This window comes from Talpa occidentalis, unplaced genomic scaffold (assembly GCF_014898055.3).
Source record: "Talpa occidentalis isolate TD23 unplaced genomic scaffold, MPIMG_talOcc4v2.1 talOcc4.6, whole genome shotgun sequence".
In the NCBI taxonomy this organism is placed as follows: Eukaryota; Metazoa; Chordata; class Mammalia; order Eulipotyphla; family Talpidae; genus Talpa; species Talpa occidentalis.
Window position 1 is genome coordinate 118,142,998 of NW_023604972.1, and position 22,348 is coordinate 118,165,345.

The 22,348-nt window shown below is 38.4% G+C and overlaps 1 protein-coding gene across 2 annotated transcripts; it reads right to left on the minus strand.

Annotated features, from left to right (window-relative positions):
- Positions 1–4: 4 nt before the first annotated feature.
- RIMOC1 (RAB7A interacting MON1-CCZ1 complex subunit 1) lies at positions 5–21,177 on the minus strand. 2 transcript variants are annotated; one of them, XM_054688028.1, is made up of 6 exons: positions 21,043–21,177; positions 18,076–18,182; positions 14,206–14,349; positions 12,997–13,125; positions 12,003–12,117; positions 5–5,858 (listed from the first exon to the last, which is right to left on the minus strand). In XM_054688028.1, the coding sequence occupies exons 1-6, from the start codon at positions 21,140–21,142 to the stop codon at positions 5,575–5,577; spliced, it is 879 nt and encodes a 292-aa protein (XP_054544003.1). In that variant the 5' UTR covers positions 21,143–21,177; the 3' UTR covers positions 5–5,574. The 2 variants fall into 2 exon arrangements, with proteins under 2 accessions (XP_054544003.1, XP_037385550.1); XM_037529653.2 differs by having other exon boundaries at positions 12,997–13,128.
- Positions 21,178–22,348: the final 1,171 nt, after the last annotated feature.

Below are 22,348 nucleotides of genomic sequence, written 5' to 3' on the forward strand. Positions count from 1 at the left end.
CCCCGCTGGCAGGAGGCCCAGGCTGACGTGCTCCGAACCCAGCGGGAGCGCAGGCCAAGCCACTGCCCGGATTACGTCAGGCCACAACCTGGGCCCGGCTGACCTCAACCACTGCTAGGATGGAAGTCTCTTGCCCCCTTATCAGTGGGTCCTTCCGAAGACGCGTCTTCATCAAGGACCCCCTCGGGCTGGCCTGGGAGACTCCTACTCGTTCAGCAGGGGACCCTCCCACTAAGCCGGGCTCAGTAACCAAAGGCTTCCCTCTCGGCCCTACCAGACTAGGGGTGTTTTAGCTGTCTTTTTCAATCCCCGACTTCCCATTTTCTTGGGTGTTAGTAAAGACTTAACGTCTGGAGCCCAATTATAAAGGAACTTAGACCGAAATGAGCTTATATACACCACATAATTTATATTTTAAAAACCATTCAATGTATGTATATCATAAATGTGCAGCAATATTTCAACCTGAGCTCCAACTAGGTATCATATTGTGAAAATTCTACTAGGAAGTTTTTCTCCAGATAGTTGTCCATCCCACTGTTTTGTCTAGCATTACTTTAAAGGGGCTTTAAGAAACTATACCATAGGCCACATTCCAAAGTAATGTGGAATTACTCCTCCATATTACACTGGACTGGGTATGGTCTGTAAATAGGAAGGACACAAATACTTACTTGGTACTATATATCAGCCATTTTCAAATACATCACTTTACCTAATATAATCCAAACAACACTCGGCTCTGAAACTAGATCTCTGTTCTTTACTTCATTCTGTTATGTTAAATATCAAAAAATTGATAAAATCGCCATGAGTATTCCATAAAGGTCAAGGCTGCACTGCCTATTATACCATGCAATATCAATATATATAAGTGTAAAATTCCATCCTTAACAGACATAAAAAATGTTAGATAGATTTCTACATAATATAAACTCACTTCTAGCATTTGCTTACCACATCTAGAACATTCAACTATTCATTCTTCTTGTGAAGATATAAAAAATCTAAATTTCAATCAATTCTGTCCATCATCTCAGTTGTCAAAGTCTCACATATATCTCAAACCACCAATTAAAAATTAACCCCATTTACCTTTATTGCCTTCAGAATAGAAGACAAGTCAGCAACTTCAATAAAACTATGCTGGGCATTTACCATGTACTATGTAGTAAACTATAAGCACTTGGAACATTAACTCGTTTAATCTTCAATAACCTGTAAGTTAGTATTATTACCCCTGTGTTAAATAACAGGATATTAAGGTACAGAATTTAAGTAAATTACAGAGAATCACAAAGCTAGGCTGGGACTTAACCTCAAGCCACTGGCTCCAAGCCCCATATTCCTAACCACTATATCACCCTGTTTGAAAGTTATTAGGATCAGAAAAAATAATCAGATATCAACATTAAGCTTAAATGATAAAGCTTTTCACCCACCACAACACCCAAATATTAAAAAAGACAAAAGAACAAGAAATGAATATGGGAATATGGTTTTAATTTTTTTAAAAATTTAAATGCTCCAAAGCATTTTACTTGGAAATTTCCACTGTAAGTAGGAAAACAAAAAGCTAAAAGAACGCGAGCATGAATACACCGTGTATACTTTAATTGTAGATACATAAAATGTACTTTAATGTAATACTTCCATTACATGATATGGCATACTATATTTAAAAATAATATAAGAACGTGAAACTAGAGAACTAAATACTCCTGGATTCTGTGGCAGATTGGGTATCCTTATAGGAGCCAGAAAAGCAGCCCCGGAAGGCATTGAAGAATGACAAGCAATCTAAAATTAGCATGTCAACCAGCCTTGGATATTTTAAAAATGCCATTGAAATGAATTTGAGAATGCCTTAAAACATAGCTCCCACTTCAATAAACATTAGAGAATTCACAGTGGGATTGCAAAGCTAGGAATGTAATTTTACTGTGGGTTTCATCCACGATGCTTACCTCCATGATGCAAAGGAATACAGAAAAGTCTTTAGTCATGCTATTTTACTTTAATCATCATCAAACAATTCACAGTAATGAGAAATCCTATAAATGTAGCAAAATGGATAGACTTTTATGTCTTAAAGCCTAGTTAACATAAGAAAATTCATACTGGGAAAGAACAAATACAAATTTAAGGATTAGGAAAATTTGTTAACAGAATTTAAGTTTTAGTAACACAGGGAACACAAAATGAAGAGAAAGCACAGGTGTAAAAAATGCAACAAGGCTTTTAGGTTACCACTCACCCAATTTAATAATGGAATTCAACAGTCCATACTGGAGAGAAATCCTTTAAATGCAACCAAAATGAGAATGTTTAGCAATTTAGTATTAGAACTTCCATAAGAAAGAGAAATCATATGAATGTAAAAAGCATTTAACCAAAAGGGTGGAATATAAAGACACAAATGCTCAAGTACACAAATTAGAGGTACTTTCCCAACCACCCTAAATAAAACAGCAATTCTCTCAGTGTCATATTAGCCCTTTGGCCCTGCTTATATTCTTCCTAGCCATCATTACTTAAAAATGTGTTGTCTAACTTTCTCCACTAGAACACAAGTTCTGAAAGAGGATGTCTTACAAAGCTATATCTTTGGTGCCTAGGACAAAACAGGGCAGGTAGTAGGCACCTAATCATTGCAGAATGAGTGAATTATTATACTTTCCTTAAGTGGAGCATTTGGTATCTTAAGGTTACTCCATTCTAAATGACAGAGAATTTACTTAACAGGCTTTAACACACACAAAAATGTGTTATTCCCTGTTTGGTAATACAACAGAGTAAAAAGTATTCTAACTGTTATGGCCTGTAAGTCATTCTCCAATTGTGTGGGAGATGGAAAAGTTGTATAAAAAGCACCCAAAAGTACCCTCTTAACTGTACCAACCAGTGAGAGACCCAAATGTTTCCAAGGGTCTTGAAGGCAAAATGGACACTTCCGATTTGAAGACAAAGTTTTCTTCTTTTCTGAGGTGATAAATCTATTATAATACTTTACTCTTTTGAGGAGTAATTCCCCATTTGCCTTGTCAAGCACTGGTATTGAGGGCATGGCAGGTTGGAATACAATAGCAGCAACCCTTTTATGAAGAGTTCGGCACTTAGAATCATGTCCGTAATCCAAAAAACATTACTAGGAGCCCATCATTCATTAAGGAACATGCATAAAGACTCATTTTTTAAATACTGAGTTCATCAACTCATAAGGAAAAAAAAAAACTACAAAGCAGTATGATCAGGGAGGGGAAGAGAAAGGGAACAGAAACAAAGGAAAAGCCAATTTTGACTGGAAATACTGAAAAAAAAAAAGCCATATGGATACACGATCACTGGAGCTGAGCACTGAAGAATAAGTAGGTACTCAGTTGGCCACAAAGGGCAAAGCATTTCAGGAAGAAGGAATGACGTCTGCAAAGGGTGTCTGAGGGGAAAACACAGCACAGTAGTGAAGAACTGGGAAGGGCTTACAATTGGTCATGATTCTCCAAAAGGGTTCTGAGGGTGTACAATTTGTGTTTCTAAAAACCGTATTTATAATTATTCAAATCTTTATACTTAGAAAGCACAAAAGTATTTTCATAGTACAGGCACATGAGTTTATTATACTTCTTTATATCGCACTTGGCAGATGTTGCACTTTACAAACTGAAGGCCTGTGGCAACCCTGCATGAAGCAAGTCTATGGGTACTGTATTTTTCAACAGCATGTGCTCACTTCAGGTCTCTGCTCACATTTATTTAAGGAATGTACATTGGTTTTCTAGACATAAAGCCTACTGCAAACTTAATAGACTACAGTATTATATAAATACAACATATATGCATTGGGAAACCAAAAAATTCATGACTCTTTTGTGAAGTTAATTATGGTGATTTGGAACTGAATCTACAATATCTCTGAGGTATGCCTGTAAAACCTGTTAAAAAGCTACATTAAATTAAAATCTCAGCTATTTAAGTACAAGCAAGGAGGCAGGGACATATACATGGGAAGATTCTCTTTGTACCAAGAGGATCTATCAGAATGTTTATCAAAAAGAAGCCTGGGTTTTAAATGGCTGAGGAATACTAGACTGACTAAAACATGATTGTACAGGATGAATTTCAGATATGACGCTGGGAAGGTAGGCAAAAACTAGTGTTGCGCGCTCTCTGTTGTTCTGCTCTGTGGAAGACTGAAACAGAGAAAACATGAACTGGAAAAGATTTCAGATGAAAGATGAGGATTGGCTGTTTGGACAGATTGAATTTTAACATTATTATGGAATGTCTAAGTGAAGATATTTAGTAGGCAGTTAGAAATAAGGTTCAGAGAACAGGAGAGAAGTTGCAGATTTGGGAGCTGGCGAGTCTACTTTGAAGGAACATCCACATAGATGGATAATAGAATTCAAAGCTGAGGGCTTACAGAAAGATTAGGGTGAAGGACAAGGGAAAGGCAGATTTGAAGAGACTGTGAAGAACACTTTACATGGTGCCCTATAAGACTGAAGCTGGATGGAGAAAAAGAAATTCTGAAAGGAGCTGATAGTTTAAGAAAATGAGGAACCATCAAAAAGGAGGTCGCAGAGAAGTTAAAACACAAATAAAGGAGAGAGAAAAGTCAATAAATTGAGCAAAATGAGAATTGTTATCTGTTACTGATATTTGACTTCAGAAAGAGAAACTCAGAATGGTGCTATTCAAATGATGGCCACAGGAGCAAGTTCCTGGAATGTGATAACGTTACCAGCACAGAGGTAAAGGACGTCAGCAGTGTCAGACAGATCATACCAAGATGACAGTAGGAGTTGAGGTAGACAGAACACCATAAGCAAGATAGCAAGTGAGGCTCTAGGGCCGTTATCACTCACCCCTATTAGAGACAGAAAATTTCAATACATATGAAAAGATGTGCCCTGAAGACAACCCAGCTAACAGTGGACTAACCTAATTTGATTTTATCTCCATTGATAAACCATGAATACTCTTGTGAACAAAACAGAAAAATCATTATTAAATTTTTATAAAATGCCTAATAGACTAGAAAATGTTAAATGTCATTAGTAATACATGGTGACTAACAATTCTTTTGTGGACTCTTTCATTTATCTTACGAAAATGGAATTTAAATGTTAGTCATAATTTTGCATTTTGCCAATTTTTATATCCACAGTATAGATCAAAGCAATGAAGTAACTTGTTAAACCTTATAGATAGGGAGATTAAAAAATAATGTAAGTACAGTTAAAATGATCAATCTTACATTTCATAAAATATCTAAAATAACAAAAAAATCTTTACAAAGCTAAATTTGATTCCTCATTATTAATTTCAGGCTATCTGTAGTTCAGGCTGAGTTAGAATATACATGCTATTTTAGAAATTAAAGAATAGTTTCTTCATAGGTTTAAGAATATATAATTAGAGATGATAATGGCATTTTAAAAAGGGTAACTGCTGAATATCTTTCTGTAGTGTAAGGTTCTCAAATTTAGCATCAGTATGTCTTCTTTTCTGGAACTTTTCCATTCTATAGTGTTTTGGCTTATCCTGTTTGAAAAAGACTAGATGAAATTACTAGTTAGTGCGATGCTGAAAGAAGTTTAAAATTTGTTTTGCATTTGTTGTATTCCACTCTTGTTCTTTCAGGGGTCCTTCACACACAGATACATACTTTTTCAAAATTTTTTCTCCTACTTCTCGGAAATCCAAGGGTTCTTTGTGTGTAATGCCACTTGCTCCAGAAACACAGGTATCCACTTCATGATTTTCTGATTGTTGATCTGCACAATGCTTCAATCCCCAGTAACACATTTCTCCACTGTACATCATAGCCAGCAAATGGATGTCACTAAATATTCCTGGGAAAGTTATTTTAGATTGAGAGGTTAGAATTTAAAAACTTAAAAAGAATGACTGGTTATTATAATGCTAATTAATTCATTTATGTCATTAAACATTTTCCCTTATTTAACACCTACAAATAGAATAGTCAAATTATCACTAATGCAACCCTCATTTAATTGGCAGCTCTCTGTTTATTTTACCTGGAAGAGGCCTACTGCCCCTCCAAAAAAAACAGTATTGCCAGTGTTTTTTTTTTTTAAGAATAGTTCTTAACTTTATATTAATCTCTTTAGGACTTATTTGAGAATCTAATCATAAAACCTCTTCTATAACATACACCCCAAATTCTGCTTATTATTTCAGAGTACTCAGAAACTCCCTCAATGAACACAACTTTTATTTCAGGGTATGCTCTAGAATCAATGATATAGTTCTAGTCAAGCATCCTATACTTCCTATATTTCTACAAGAGTCTACAGAAATTTTCATATGTAATCATGACCCTAAAAAAACACGTAATTCTAAATTATCAAAGATATTAGATTATAGGTGAGATGTTTTATGTTTCCAGGAAAAAAAGAATACACTGTAGAATTTTCATCAAAACTTGCAAGCATGGAAGGAAGAGCACAATGACCTGTGGCAAAGGAGTCAGCTCTTCCCTAACCCTGTTTCCTCTCTTCCAATTTTAAAACTGCAATTGAAAGAAATAAAAAGACAAATTCTGAGACGAAAAGCTTGTAATACATTCAAAATAGTGGTGGGAGAAGTATGATGACCACACTGGAGAGGAAAAATCATATATTGTCTAAAAATTAACTACAATGTAAGAAAAAAACCACTATATTTAAAAAATACATTTTTTTTTAAAGTTGTAAGCATTCTTATTTCGGATAGGCATCTATGTAATTGGTATACAAAAGAGTTGAAAAGATCTAGGCATGAACAACAGACTTTGTGATTTTGGACATCTCACCAAAGTTCTTTGAGTCTCTGTTTTTTAATCTGAAAAATGAGGACTCAGAGCCCTACTTATTTTATGGCGTTTACTTAAGGAATATATGAATAAAAGTTTTAGAAACCATAAAGAGCTATTATAACATATGACTATTTAACTTCTTAAACCCCAAAAATACAAACAAATGAGCCTCATAATTTCAGGTGTTCACCTGTTATGTTTATCAGAAATAACTATAATGGTACTTGAGATCTAAAAGTAGAAGAGGGCCTCCCCGGTGGCGCAGCGGTTGAGCGCTGGGTTGTGAAGCTGCCCGCAGTGTCTGCGGCGCTGGTTCGATCCCCCGGCTGCTCCCCGGCCACCGGAGGAGGGTCCCACATGGCGCGCAGACCTCTCCTGCCGCCCGCTGCTCCCCTCAGCAGTGTACTTCGGTCCTTCTGCCTGCTCTGCTCCCCGCTCTGGCTCTGGTGAATTCTCTCACCCTCCCGTGCTTCTGACTGTACCCAGTGCATGTATAAACAAAAAACAAACAAACAAACAAATAAATAAGCATGCCTCTATTAAAAAAAATAAATAAATAAAAAATAAAAGTAGAAGAAAAATTCAGCTTTAAAAGCCTATTCTAGGGCCTCCCCAGTGGCGCAGCGGTTGAGCGCTGGGTTGTGAAGATGCCCGCAGCTTCTGCAGCGCCGGTTCGATCCCCGGCTGCTTCCAGGCCACCGGAGGAGGGTCCCACATGGCGTGCAGACCTCTCCTGCCGCCCGCTGCTCCCCTCAGCAGTGTACTTCGGTCCCTCTGCCTGCTCTGCTCCCCGCTCTGACTCTGGTGAATTCTCTTACCTTCCCGCGCTTCTGACTGTACCCAGTGCTTGTATAAATAAATAAATAAATAGATAAATAAATTTTAAAAAAATAATAAAAGCCTATTCTGATTTCTACTTTTAAGAGCACAATATCAGGCCTGCATTCATGAAAAAGTGATAGGCTACACCATATCAATTATGTTTTCTATGTACAAAATGACTTTTCATTTAATAAGAACAGCACATATTACATGTGGTCATTTTACTTTATTCTTTCGTAGTTAAACGATCACATACTTCAGAGAAAAAGCAGAATACACCATTGTATGCTATTCAGATTTATATTTTGTATTAGATACTGCATTTCATTGAATGCATTTTTTATTTTGTGGCCCAGCCTGGTTATCCTAAAAAGGCTGGTGGAGGGGAATAAGGAGATAGAAGCAAAAATGGATGTAACTTTGAAAGAGGCTAGAGGAGAACACAGAATGAAGTCACTTGGGAAAGATGAGAAGTGTTTGCCTAAGGGAAAATCTAGGATCCAATTTAAGCCCACTTCTAAGTTAGCTGCATTCTTGACATTAATGAGTGACTGCTGAAAAACATACACAGACACATTGTGAGAAGGTATTACCAGGGAGAGAATGAATGGCTACTGCTATAGAGTGGTTTCCAAACGTTAGCCTAAACAACATCCCAAAATGCTGATTGCCAAAACCAGAGTTTCAGATCAGGTATGGGCTTGAGATTATGAATAGCATTCTTAACAAGTTCTAGTACCTTGAGCAATAATGATGCTGGCCCACTAAGTTAAGGTAAACTGTGTAAAAAATATCAAAGGGAGGGGCCTCCCTGGTGGTGCAAGGATTTAAGTTGCAGCACTATGAAGCTACCTGTAGCCATTGCAGCAGGAGTTCAATCCCTGGCCAGGGAAGTGACCCACATGGTGCAGCAGACCTTTCCTGTCTCACCCGCTGCGCCCCTCAGCAGTGTATTTCAGTAGATCTGCCTGTTCTGCTCCTCACTCTGTCTCTGTTGAATCCTCTCACCCTCACCTGCATTCCCACACGTCTGGCCTGCACCCATCTCTTGTATGCATAAATAAATCAATCTTTAAAAAAAAAATTCAAAGGGAGAGATAAGCAAAGAAGACATTAGGCACTTTCTCCCTCACTATTCCCCCAAGGTCTCCATTACTCTGTAGCTATAGTCTCTTTGCTGTTACTAATTTTCCTTTTTATTTTCTTTTTCTCTCAAGGTTCAGCATAGTTTTCAATAAAACACTTCATTTTCCAATATGCATGTCCTTGGGTCACACAGATATGACAGTGGGTGGTTCAGGGAGGGAGAGTGAGAATGACCCATGAAAAGAAAAATGACTTTCACAGAAAATAACTGGCCAGACTGACATCCCCTAAGAGCAGTGATATCTAAATCTGGTTGCACCATAATTACAGGAACTATTAAAATTAGATTCCTGGACTCACATAATGAATCAGAACCTGCAGGTTATACACAACACAGAAACCTCTATTTTTAATAAGCTCACCAGGCAATTAGTGATGCCAACTCAGAGCTACTCCTTTTGGGATCTGAGATCCAGGTTCTGGGGCAAAAGGGCTCCTGGGAAGGGGAAGGGGAAAGGAAAGTGATATCAAAAGGGAATCAGGACCTCCCTGGTGGCGCAGGCGGTTGAGCGCAGTGCTGTGAAGCTGTCCACGGCCTCTGCAGCACAAGTTAGATCCCTGACCGCCAGGGAGACACCTACATGGAGCAGCAGACCTCTCCTTTCTCGCCCGCTGCTCCCCTCAGCAGTGTATTTCGTCCGTCTGCCTGTTCTGTTCCCCGCTCTGTCTCTGGTGAAATCCTCTCACCCTCCCAGGCATCTGGTCTGTACCCCAGCTCTTGTATAAATAAAATAAATCTTAAAAAAAAGGGGGGAGGGCCGGTGGCGCAGCGGTTGAGCGCTGGGTTGCGAAGCTTCCCGCAGCCTCTGCAGCGCCGGTTCGATCCCCGGCTGCTCCCCGGCCACCAGAGGAGGGTCCCACATGGCGCGCAGACCTCTCCTGCCGCCTGCTGCTCCCCTCAGCAGTGTACTTCAGTCCTTCTGCCTGCTCTGCTTCCCGCTCTGGCTCTGGTGAATTCTCTCACCCTCCCGCGCTTCTGACTGTACCCAGTGCTTGTATAAATAAATAAATGTTTAAAAAAAAAGGGGTGGGGGGAGGGAATCAATGTGTGCTAAGCTGCAGAGTACTTTGATTTAACCCATTTGCCTCCAAGGCTTTTCTGATACAGCTATTGTGACCAGTGCCCACAGAGGAATGAGGCTCAGAGAGGAAGAAGAGGTTAACTGAATATATTACCTGGCAATTTCTTAAAGCTGAAAATTTAATGACACCCAGGTATAATGGTCAAAAGATAAAATGATTATCTTTCCTTGGAAAAAGAAATAAAAATCATACTAAGTATGCACTTTTGAGTTTTTTCCATAAATAAGTAATGTATCATTAAGGTATGGCAACAAAAATATTTTGATGAGTCACAGAATTTTTTTCCTAATGAGTATTATGGATTATGCATAATTATGTTTTATATTTATTAATGAAAAAATAAGAAACAATTAGAGCATTTCTGACAGGGTCTTATGAATAATTTAGCCTCTGAAAATTAGGTTTCCTGGCTTCTAATTCAACCACCTCAAAAGAGGTAATTAGGGGAGAAGCAAACTGCTAAAGCAAGAAGCCAATAGGAAAATAGAACTGGTAATAGGGCATAATAGGTTATGGAGCCAATACTTTCCTAGGAAAAAGAGACTGTATCTATCTCTTATGATTCCCCTGTGGAAGAAGAAATGGAAACTTGGGGACAGTGCAATCAGTTTATGATCTAAGAGAAGATACCACTATTTTAAGCATCCTGAAGGGAAAGTTCTAGGCCATGAGAGTATCTTTTCTTTTACTAGAAATGGAAGAAAAAGGGAAATCGGTTTTGTGTGCCACTTTCTGTTGTTCTAAATAGGCTTTAGTGCCCATCTCTGCTTTTTCTTTGAAATCAATCCATGTGGGTAGGTGAGAAGATTTTAGGCCATTTTCAATGCAGCTAATCAGTTCACCAGTTATCTGTAATAAATCCTCCCATAAATAAATCAAAATACCCCATGTTTGTCAAAATATCATGCCTACTGAAGAAGAGCTTGTACTTAAAATAAGTTTTTAGGGAAAGTTATTTACCTCAATTAACTGTAAGTTAATTGAGTTAACTTATAGTTAACTGTAAGTTAAAGATATAACTGCTCTATGTTAATGACACTTAAATCATGTTGTTTTTTCTATTTAGCCTAGAGAAGCTAAGAAAGAATTAAAATATACTCATTTTCCCTAAGAAGTTTTTTCTGCTTCCCCATATTTGATTTTTTCCCCCTCAAAATTTCAAATGAAGTATAAAAGACAGTTTACACATATGCTCTATCACTTGTCATGTACATGACCTTAAACAGGTCCATGTGGCTTATGGGGACCTTCATTCTTCCATCTATAAAAAGGTAGTAAAAATAAGTGGCTCTTCCCTCCCAAGTTGGTCTAAAACCCAAGTGACTCCTTTCTTAGCTCCTAGCAATTTCAAGTGCATCGATTTTTATGGCAGAAGCTTCCCTTCTTTCCTAGTAAAGAGACATAATTGTATTTGGGATGGCAATGTATCAGGTAAAGGACTATACTTCCTATGTTCCCTTGTAGCTATTGAAGCCATATGATTAAATTTTGGCAGTACAATGTAAGTGGAAGTGTTGTAAGAAACTTCTGCAATGGTGGCCCCAAAGGAGTAGACTTGGCCAAAAGAAACATCACTTTGCCATTCCTAGAGCCGAAACATAAGTGAGGGTGGAAGGGGCTCCAGCAGCATCTTGGGACACTAAGAATGAAAGCAGTCTCCACAAGAGGGACACTGCTGTGCAAGTCTGGGTCGAGCTGTCTACAATACACAAGCCTCCTGCTGAAGCTGAAGGACTGTCGTTCTAAAGAAAATGGAGGCAAACAATAGGAACCTGATGACACCATCAAGCCACCATAACCAGTTCTGAACCTTTTTCTATGTGAAAAAGCCATAAATTTCTACCTTGTTTAAGAGCTATTTCCAGTCTCTATTACAAGGAGCCAAAACTAATCCCAAATTAGGGTTATGTGGATATAGAGAATTAGTAAAAGCAATATAATATACAACTCTCCCAAAATTACTAAACAGATATTGATGAAATTTTTTTTTCATTCTTTGAAAGTGCTTTTATAACTTGATCATAATGTAATTGAAAATTTATTTGAGTCAGAATGAAATCTAATAATCTTAAAATCTTAAAAAAACTTCATACAACACTTAGAAAACTTCAAAAAGAGATCACATTACCTTCACTTAATAATTTAGCTGTGTCTAGGTCTTGAAAAGAAACTCCTTCATTTAACTGGATAGGACACCGAAAATTTAGCATCTGTAGCAAGTAACTGATTCCATCAACAAGGTACTAAATGAAAAGTCAAAGCCAAAGAATTGAAAGTATATATGTTGACCTGCAGTAACTTTAAATGTTAATTTTTATCTCCCACTCTTTAGCTAAGAGAAAACTGGCTGTTACATAGTTATAGCTTGCAGATATTACATTTCAATGTTATTAAGACCCTCCACCCCAAAATTTTTATAACTTTCAAAAGCTCCAATTAGTAAAAAGTATGAAAAAACAAAAAGAAATCATTAACCCAAAACACATAATTCCATAATATACTTATCAAAGATGTTATCAGAGGAAGAAAAGGATAAAGATAATAAAAATATGTTCAACAATAATTTATTAAAAATATGTATCTACTTATTATTACTTAGAAATACTATGGTCAGACTTTTATATCTGAAAGTTTAACAGCCTCATTTCCAGGCCACATAATCCATAAAGTACAATCAGTCCAAGTCAGAAACCTTAGTGACACAATACTAAGACTGGGTCTTTGGATTTATTGATTTGGTCAAAAGAGTGAAGATGAATCAGAGAGCTACGGTTTCCTAGGAATAGAGTTATCAGAGTTCTCTTTAGTAGTAAAGAGATTCACAACCAAGTTTGTTTTCCTCAGGTCAAAAGACACACTTAATAAATTCTCTATCTTGTATTTTAAAAAATAAAAACCCAGAACATAAAGAAAAAGCACACAGGATTTCCCAGTTTACAAAGATCTTTCACACTATTTAGTTTTCATAATAATTCCAATTTTTTTAAGATTATAAAGCCAGTATGTCAAAGACCTGGAATGACTCCCCCCTTTGATTCTACTACTCTTAATATTATACCGAAGACAGCTTCCTGAAAACCATAGATATCAACAATCAAAAATGTATGGGGAATACCTTTTACCTTTTTAAGCAAGCAAGATTTTTTCGTAAGCCACTCTTTCCTTTTAGTCAGAGAATGACAATACATATAGAGTAGGGCTCCTCGTCTCCAAGAGAGACATTCCAGGAGTTCATCGCCAAGTAAATCGCCCTGCTGAAATACAACAAAGACATAACTAAGACAAGAGAGGTCTGTAAAAATCAAAATTAAATTTCAAAATATCAAGCAATTAAAAATACTCTCATTTCACAAAATGTAACCTACTTATACAGGAATGCTTTACTTTGAATCAATCAGAACTATAGAAATCTACTGCTACATGAAAATTAAAATAACTACTCCAATTTACATTTTTTAGAAAATAATGTTTAAATATTTTTAGTGGTCAATTTTCCTAATATATAAGTATTTCATAACCTTTCAGAAATATGTTATTTGAAACAAACTTATACTTATTTCTACAATTGCTAGAATAAAATAATGAAAAATATATACCAAAACAATTTTAATATATCAAACTTTTACTACGTTGCATCATTTAAAAGTTAGGATTGTTTCCACAGTATCCACTCTCTCATAAACACAGAGCAGAAAAGATATCCAAATAGATATAGTCAACAGGGAGTTAAAGACGAAAAATTGTTTGCCTGAAAGAAAGCCAGGGCTCGAGATAAATATCTTAGAGTCATCTAAATAGAGGATGCAGTAAAAAGCATGTGAAAAGGCAAAGATAGACAGAGACCATCAGAGGACCAAGGTGATATCCTTGGGGAGTGCCAATCTTTCTAGAACAGGAGCGAGAACTGATACTTGGGAAGAGCAGGGCTTCTCAGGAATGAAGAGCGTGCGGGTCTCAGAGGAAAGAGGTGACTGATGATGAGAAAGGCCCCAATGTCCAGGGAGGAGGACTATGAAATGCACAAGATGTGGGAATTAGATTTCTAGGGACATTCAAGAAAACACAACATCTGTAAATGTGAATGGAGCAGAAATAACAACTACCTGTGGTTGTAAAATGTAATTACTAATATTATACAATTCCATCATGCAAATATTCTGAAACATGGTCAGTACAATGTGACATTTTATTTGTGGCACTGAACTAAAAACTCTCCTATCTCCCTTCTTCAGTCTTAATTTAAAAGCAAAGATACATTCAAGAAGAAAAAGTGCATATTTTAACAACCAATAAAGCAAGAATTAGCAGTAAAAGTTTAGTCCAAACCTTACTTTTGGATGCAAATTGTTTTCTTTAACTAGTATTTCTGGTTCTGAAAGAAAATCAATCAGTTCTTTTACTTTCTGTGAAGAGTCCTCAGGAAAATCTTCATCTACTAGATTATTCTCCTCAAAATACGTCATGTCCAAAATAGCCTAAAGTAAATGAGAAAACAAATATCAATAAATGTTTTAAATTTGAATGAATGTTTACAGTTTAACTTTATGCATATAGACGCTTTATTAGACATTTAAATCTTCTAGCACAATATTTAAGTTCATAATGTAGGCAAAACATCTAATTGTAAATGAAATCTGAGAGAGATTTCTTAGAAATTTCATAGATATTTTACTAAAATACTGAATTAAGGGTAATCTTGCTTCCCTCAAAAAAAAAATTTAATTATGGTAAACTAATCCTATACAATTGTTAGATGTATAATTATTATATTCTTTGCTATTTACATATACTCTGTACATTTTTTGCAACTTTGTTGTATGAGGTTAAGTGTGGGTTCCTATGAACTGCCTACTAGCTGGCCACTCATGGGCAACTGTGACCTATTTGCTATCTACAAATCACAGCAGAGAATTCCTTGACCACCTATAGAGTGTAGCTCATATCACCAGGCAGGCCCGGGCACGCCTCTGTTGACCCAATTATGTGACTATCTCCATGGTGGTCTCAGGATAACTCTGCCTATGATAACATCAAATACTTTGCTGACGCAAATGGCTCTTGACATATGGTCACGATGTCCCCTTCCCTATGCCTCATAAAACTTTATCCCCTATTCCTATCCCACCCTCCAGACTTTATTCCTCATACCACTGTCGCAATCAGCTTTTACTAGCCTGTGTGATTTCAATAAATGGCACTAGAACTTGTGCACAAGTAGCAGTCTTGCCTTGCAAACCTGCTCCACAATTGTGATGTGGAATGTTCCTCATCACATTCCTGCTGCAAAGCAGCAAGTTTCTGTCGCAACAGCTCTAGTTTTGTATATTGAATTTTAGAAAGGTTTGTTTTCCCAGATGCAGATTCAACACTTGGGGTTTATGTACCCTGCCAGACAACAAAGGCAACATATCATCAACGTTAAGCAATTCAAACACTAAATCCCCAGCATTCCTATAGTCAAGATGCTCTGTTCAGGTACCATAAAACTATCCAATCTTTTTTTTCATTCTATTGGATTAAAACTAAGGAAACTGGGATCTATTATCAGTTCTACCACTAATCACTTCACTAACCAAAGACAAGTCAATTTTACCTTTTTGGGTCTCAATTTCTTAATTGGTAAAAAGAAATTGGACTTAAATGCCTTTTAAAGCCCCTTGCTTTGAGTTAAAGACACATGAAGCAATTAGAACATTACCTGACACAGAGCCAGGGCTACTTAAGTATTAAGTGTGTGAAAGGCCTATATCAGGAAGGGAAGATCATTACCCTTCAGAAGTGGACCTTTTGATTCAAAACCGTAAGTAGGGTCCAAAGTCTGGGGCATTTAAATCTCTATCTCTAGGTCCTTTGCCATATTCTTGAAAATAAGTTAAAATAGTTATAACCTTTCCATGTGAAAATCCAAAAATAGGGAGTCTTGTGGGGGAAAAAAAAAACCAGGCAAAAGAGCTCTGTGGGGTTTGCGAGTTGTTATAGGCTCATTCAACCGTGACCTTTGAAAACAGAAACCATCTTTAAGTACCTCCTAACAAAGCACAGTGCTGAGCATGTAAGAGCTGCTGGAAACAATTTACTTTCTTTCATAAGACTTTCTGGTTGTTCTGAGGATCAGTATACACATTTCAATTTGTACATACATATTTAATAAGTACCAAAAATCTAAAGAATCATATAATTGTGACTCTTTTATTTTTTAAAAAGTTATACCAAAGACTTTCAGCTTAAAATTTGGAGGCAAATTTTCCTTACCTGGATATCAGTATCAATATCTTTAAATGTCTGACATGTTGTTACATCCTAAGTCCTAATAATTCAGTTTAGTATATACACCAGCACACACAAATTTTCAGTCATTTTCAGTCATTCGCAATACATAAACATCACTACAGAAAGACTACCAGCACCACAGTTGTTAAAGAGTACAAAGTGATGCAGATAACCAAGATCAATGAGTGGTTTTCTTTAGGAAACAATTCTACCAAAAACAACAAAGGAATACAAATAATTTGAAACATTTAAGTTAAAGGCATGACTGTGATTCCAAGTAGCCATTCAAGTTGCTTTGTACAATGGGATATACAAAAATTGACATTTATCGAAAGTTAAGGAGATAGCCAGGACAAAGCCTTCCATATTCAATACCTCAACCAGCAAATGATTTCTCCTCTTAAAAAATAAGGCATTTACACTTTAAAAATGGTGAGACAGGTTTCACGCCTTCTTGATAATGTTTCTAGAGCTACTCAGAAACTTGCATTACAAAGCATTTGATTAAAATATTCCTCTGGATTGTACAAGGGAGACAGGGAATACTGTAAGATGTGGTACATGTTATTAGACTCGGCTTCTTTCCCTCTTGCATCATCGGAGGCTGGATGCCACTGCTCTTTGTTTTTATTTTATTTTTTTTTAAGAGTTACTTATTTTTATACAAGAGCTGGGGTACAGGCCAGAGGCACAGGAGGGTGGGAGGATTCACCAGAGATAGAGTGGGGAACAGAACAGGCAGACTGACAAAATACACTGCTGAGGGGAACAGCAGGAGAGTCAGAAGAAGTCTGCCACACCATGTGGGAATTTCCCTGGCAGGTCAGGAATGGAACCCGCATTGCAGAGGCTGCGGACAGCCTCACAGCGCTGCACTCAACCCGCTGCACCACCAGGGAGGCCCTGCTTTTTATTTTTAGATTCCTAGTCTCTGCAGTCTTATTTAGTGATTGGTTAGACACTTTGGCCTGCTTATCCCTTTGTTCCTCTTATCCATTTTGTGTGCACATTTTTGTCTGAAGATTTATCCTTTCCTGCCCCTTTTTTCTGGCTTCCACTTTTGCAGGGGCAGGTTTAGCTGACAACCTCACTGATCTCTTGGGCTCTTTCCTGGTCTCTGCCTCAGCCAAGCTGACTGTCCTTTTGGAGAATGGTGGGCTGGTTGCCTGCAGGCCTGGGGTGGGGGTGTGAGGGGCCAAGAGTTTTTTTCCAATTGTGCTGCCTGGCAGCTGCTGTTCCTTCCAGTCAGAGCTGCTGGTATCCATGGCAGAGAAAGAACTGAAAGGAACCATTTTACTGGTTACTTTCCATAATCACTTCATCTTTATTATGCCTTAGCAATCATGTAGGGGTATATGAAACACTCTTTCAACTATAAAATGCTATCTGAAAGTGAGGTACAATATGACATATTTCTCAGTGTCAACTTTGCCTCAACAATGTTTAAGAAAACCAAGAACAGGTCTTGTCCACACAGAGGCTGGAGTTCAAAAGAAAAGAAAAAAATAGTGGAGGTGGGAATAGAAAATCTCAATGAACCTAAGGAGATTCCTAAGGAAAGAATTTCAGAGAAAAAAGTAAAAGACCTTATAAAGAGTCCTCCATGCCACTCAATAATCTTCAAAAGCTCAGAAATGGAACATGTTAGTATCTGGCTTATTATCTCCAAAGAGAAGTAATGGTGTTATCTGTAGGACATTTTTCCCTGACTTTTTTGTCAACACATCCAATAAATCTGACTTCTTTGCATACTGCCTCAAAATTTGAACACTAAATACTTTGAAAATAGATTTTTGAACAAAATTAAACACTTAAATAGAAGATAAACTGATTTCATTACACCTAAACTTTGGAGTCAACCATCTAAATAAGCAATCTGCCTACATAACATCTTGGTTTATCCCTCTGTGCTTCCTGTCCAAAGCCGGTACCTGTGTATAAAGTTCTAGAAGATTTGATGGATTTGAACATTCTTTGTCTTCTCCGCATAGGAGTTTCAATTTTTCTAAAGCTGCAGAGGCCCGAATTAAAAAATGATCTGTAAAAGATAAAAACATGGCAATTACATCAATAGTTTCAGAATGTTATTTTTTAAAAAGTTATTCATCTAAAAAGATGGAATGATGCTACAGCACTGGAGAAGCAGCACAGTAGTAAGATCTGTAAAAGTATCATAATGTCTCCTACTTAAGCAAAATTTCCATAGAAATTTATTTTGAAAAGCTAGAGTGAAAACTCTCTAGGTTCAACTGCCATTTCTTAAATGCAATCTGTTTTGAAATGCTTCTTTTATGATGTTGAAATACTTGTGCTTAAGTAATTTTTATTGGAACAGTACAGATAATCTACATATAAAAAGGTTTTCCACTGAGAAAATACAATTTCATACATGTCTTTTCCAAAAGTACACAACTGACTCACAAAAAATGAGTGCTCTGAACAATTACAATAGTATTCATGTACATAAATGGCTGCTACAAGTAAAACACATAACCCATCTACAAATTTTATTCATTTAAAAACCTAGAAGTGAAACTAATTACCTCAATTATTTGAAATGTAGATATAAATACTTTTAATCTACCTTCTAAAAACAACTCACCCTTCTGCCCCACTACATTGGTCCCTAATACCTTCTCTTTCTGTCATATTCCCTTTGCTTCCATGCTTTATCCCTTTTTCTTACGGATTTTTTCTCCCTAACCTACAAAGTGTCCATACCAAAGTACTATCCACCCTTCTGCATCATTCCATATGGTCAGATTTAGAGATGCTCACCATCAAGATGCCAGAGTCTCCAAGTTTGTCTTTCTGTGCTTCCCTCCTGAAGCTAGTAAATAGTCAGAAAATGTGGCGCTTGGTACAGGCCTATCTGATCTGACCCAGTTAGATAAGTTGTCCAGTACTGAAGTAAAAGCACCACCAGCTTAAGTTGTATCAGTTGGTAATCATAAGATGACCTTAAGTTTTCCCAGGAGAGGTGTGCCTGTATCTAGATCAAATTCTGATTGTTAAAAGGTTCACCATTCACCTGAACTGAAAGCTACTTCTCTCAAATCTCTCATCATTCCAGAAGTATCTGCACAACCCAGGGAAAAGGTTTTATTATCAAGTAAAAGTGCATAGAAGATGGAACCACTTATATACTTCTTAAAAGATGACATAATCACTGCAGGGGAAGGTGGGGGGAGTAGGTAAGAGATAGCCCACATTTTAGAAAATGTTTATAAAATGCAATATTTTTGCTAAAGTCATTCAGTCAAAGTAATAAATGGTAAGGCAAAAACAAAGTGATTCTTACATGACCCCTGGAAAAAGTCCATCCAGGGAATATTTCTATGTAGTAAACATATTGTGCTTATATGGGAAAATAAATGAAAGAAAAAAAAAACTGACCATAAATAAAAAGGAGAGCATTCCTATATGGAATGATGTCTGGTTGTAGCTTATCAAATTTGAAGACAATAGGAACCATCAATCTCTATAACCTAATACATAGTTGCTACATTAAAGGGCACACTTAAATGATTATTTTTGTTGCGTGGGAAAAGAATGCCAAGTTCATTTCAAATACATGCAACTATCTTTTAAATAAACTTCAAAAAATAAGAAATCTTGCTAGCAATATTAATAAAATAGTTCATAATGTGAATTGCTATAATTTTAGTACATTTTCAGAACTTTAAAGCCCCCAAACAAGACTATATATCACTTTACTTTTGTTTCCAGTCCTCATTCTAGACTGGATTAAAAAACTGTTAGGGAAAATGAGCAGGCTTTTGGGTTGAGTGATTAGTGAATAGAAAACATTCTTTTATCTCTTTAGGCTAGTTCAAATGAAAATATAGTAGGCTGCAGATTGGTCAATAGCTTATTTAGAGATAACTTACCCACACTTCCAGGTAATAGCTACCACCACACAAGAACTAACAATGCATGTGAATCCTGGGATTCATTTACAAACCAAGAACACAAGTTGGCTTCAGGTTAGGCTCTGGGTTTTGAAGAACATAGTTTTAAGAAAAGATAATCTGGCAAATCCTCACTGGAGCTAGAGCCACTTTATCACAGACCCTATTTAATAAACTCATCAACTATTCACTCGCCTGGGAAAATGTCCCACTACTATTTTCCTGTGATACAATGAGTCAGTCCACAAGAATTTAAAAACCTATCTGTAGCAAACGCAAAAATACTGTAATGTGGGACCCATTGGCAACTGCGAAATAATGAAAAAGAATGACACTTAAAACCAAAACTCGAGGTAATACTCTAAGTCAATTTTTCCTAAGGAAGACATTTAAACATTTCCAAAATAAGTTTTCTAGCACTGACAGAGACCCTGTGGAAGTGAGGAGATGTACATCAAAGTAATAACTAAAGATGATACCAAGGCAAAACCTCTCTGCAGAATAACATTTACGGTTTAGAATCCAAAACAAGGCAGAAATTTACAATGCAACAATGAAAATTTGGATGTTCCACTCGCCTAGTTCTCTTGACTGCATGCAAAACAAGCATTACTTATTTACGGACTTTCAGTTTTAGCTTTTCACTTACACTTTTATGTGTACTTTCGTGCAGATTGTGCCCTGTTACCCAGTCGCGACCGAGTTAAAGCCAAGCGGCACTGATCTGAGTGGTTTTCACGGGGAACGAAAAATGCTGTTTCGAGGCATTTCAGCCAATACCGCTGCCGACGGCGCCGTCGGGGGCGGCCCGGCCCATGGCGCGGGGGGCGCGGGGGCGCAGCGCCTCGATCGCCCAGGCCCGGGCTCCGCACCGCAACAGGCCGCAGCCCGCGGGCCCCGCCGCGGAGGATCGCAGCCCGCTCGGAAGTCCCGGCAGCCCGCCCGCCCCCCGGCCCCCGCCCCCCGCCCCGGCCCCGGCTCCCTCACCGTCTTCGCCCGCCGCCTCGCTGAGCTGCTGTATGTGGGCCTGCGCCAGGTCCCCGAGCTCCTCCACTCTCCTCACCACACTGGAGCCTGCGGCCGCCATGGCCACCACGGGCGGGCGCGCCCAGGTCACGTGACCCCGCCGGCGGACGGTCACCTGATCTTCCAGGGCGGAAGGGGCGGGGCGGAGGCGCTCGTTCGCCGCGCGGCTGAAGACCCCAGTGCAGGAAGAGCGTCCGCCCAGGCACGCAAGGTCGTCCGGGTTTATTTTCTTATCCCGGACGTCCCCACCCTCCCATAATCCTGAGCTACAGAGACTGTAGGGGCGGGTGTGACGGCGGGGCACGCCTCCCTCCCGCCCCTCCTCTAGGCCAATCAGGACCCGTCCATGCCCAAGGCGCCCCAATAGGAAGCCAGCTCTCTCGGCCACACGCTCGGGAGAGAGCTTGTTAGCGATTGGCTGGAAGGTGGCCCCTCTGGCGCGCTCTCTCCTAGGCTCTGCCTCGCACCGCTGCAGTTACTAAAACAGACAGAAGAGTCTGGAAAGATGACTTTTGCCTTTGGCCTGGTAGTGAGAAGGCTGACTAAGACAAAACGATCATAATTTCTTGTCAGAAATGTAAAGCCTGGTGACCCCTTAAAATACATCCAAGTCTCTGAGAGGTTACTGTGCATCTCAGTGGAGAGCTCCACACTAGGGACAGGCAGTTGGGAGTCGCTTTTCTTTTTTTTTTTTTAATTTTTGCTAGAGGAGTTTTTTTTTAAAGATTTATTTATTTATGCATATAAGAGCTGGGGAGTAGGCCAGAGGTGGGGGGGTGAGAGGGTTCACCAGAGACAGAGTGGGGAACAGAACAGGCAGATTGAAATACACTGCTGGGGGGGGCAGTGGATGAGGCAGGAGAGGTCTGCTGTGCCATGTGGGTTTCTCCCTGGCCGGGGATCGAACTCGTGCTGCAGAGGCTGTGGATTGCTTCATAGTGCGGTGCTTAACCCCTTGCGCCACCAGGGAGGCCCAGAGTCGCTTTTCTAAAAGTTAATTTTGCAGCTGGGTTTGTTTTTGATCTCCTTGGCTAGCTGGCATATAAAGTACACTAACTTTCTCGTGTCCGAGAGTACCGAAAATCTGCATTTACAAAACTGTCTTTGGTCGTACATTTTAATGCTTTCCCTCAAAGCCTGCAAAGTCCGCTTTGTCAGCTGAGCGACATGCTGAGTGAAAGCGCTAAGGAAACAAGCCTGACTTTCTGAATTCCTGGACGATTTTCTTGCCTTTGTTCAAACAAATCTTTACCTTTTTTTTCGCTTT

What these genes read in the sequence shown, in the direction of transcription:
- RIMOC1 (XM_037529653.2), bottom strand. Translation starts at nt 21,142, where the DNA reads ATGGCGGCCGCAGGCTCCAGTGTGGTGAGGAGAGTGGAGGAGCTCGGG. An exon ending in CGAGGCGGCGGGCGAAGACG is followed by an intron (nt 18,183 to 21,042) that starts GTGAGGGAGCCG and finishes TATCTTTTACAG; the next exon opens with ATCATTTTTTAATTCGGGCC. An exon ending in TTCTAGAACTTTATACACAG is followed by an intron (nt 14,350 to 18,075) that starts GTACCGGCTTTG and finishes CATTTACTTTAG; the next exon opens with GCTATTTTGGACATGACGTA.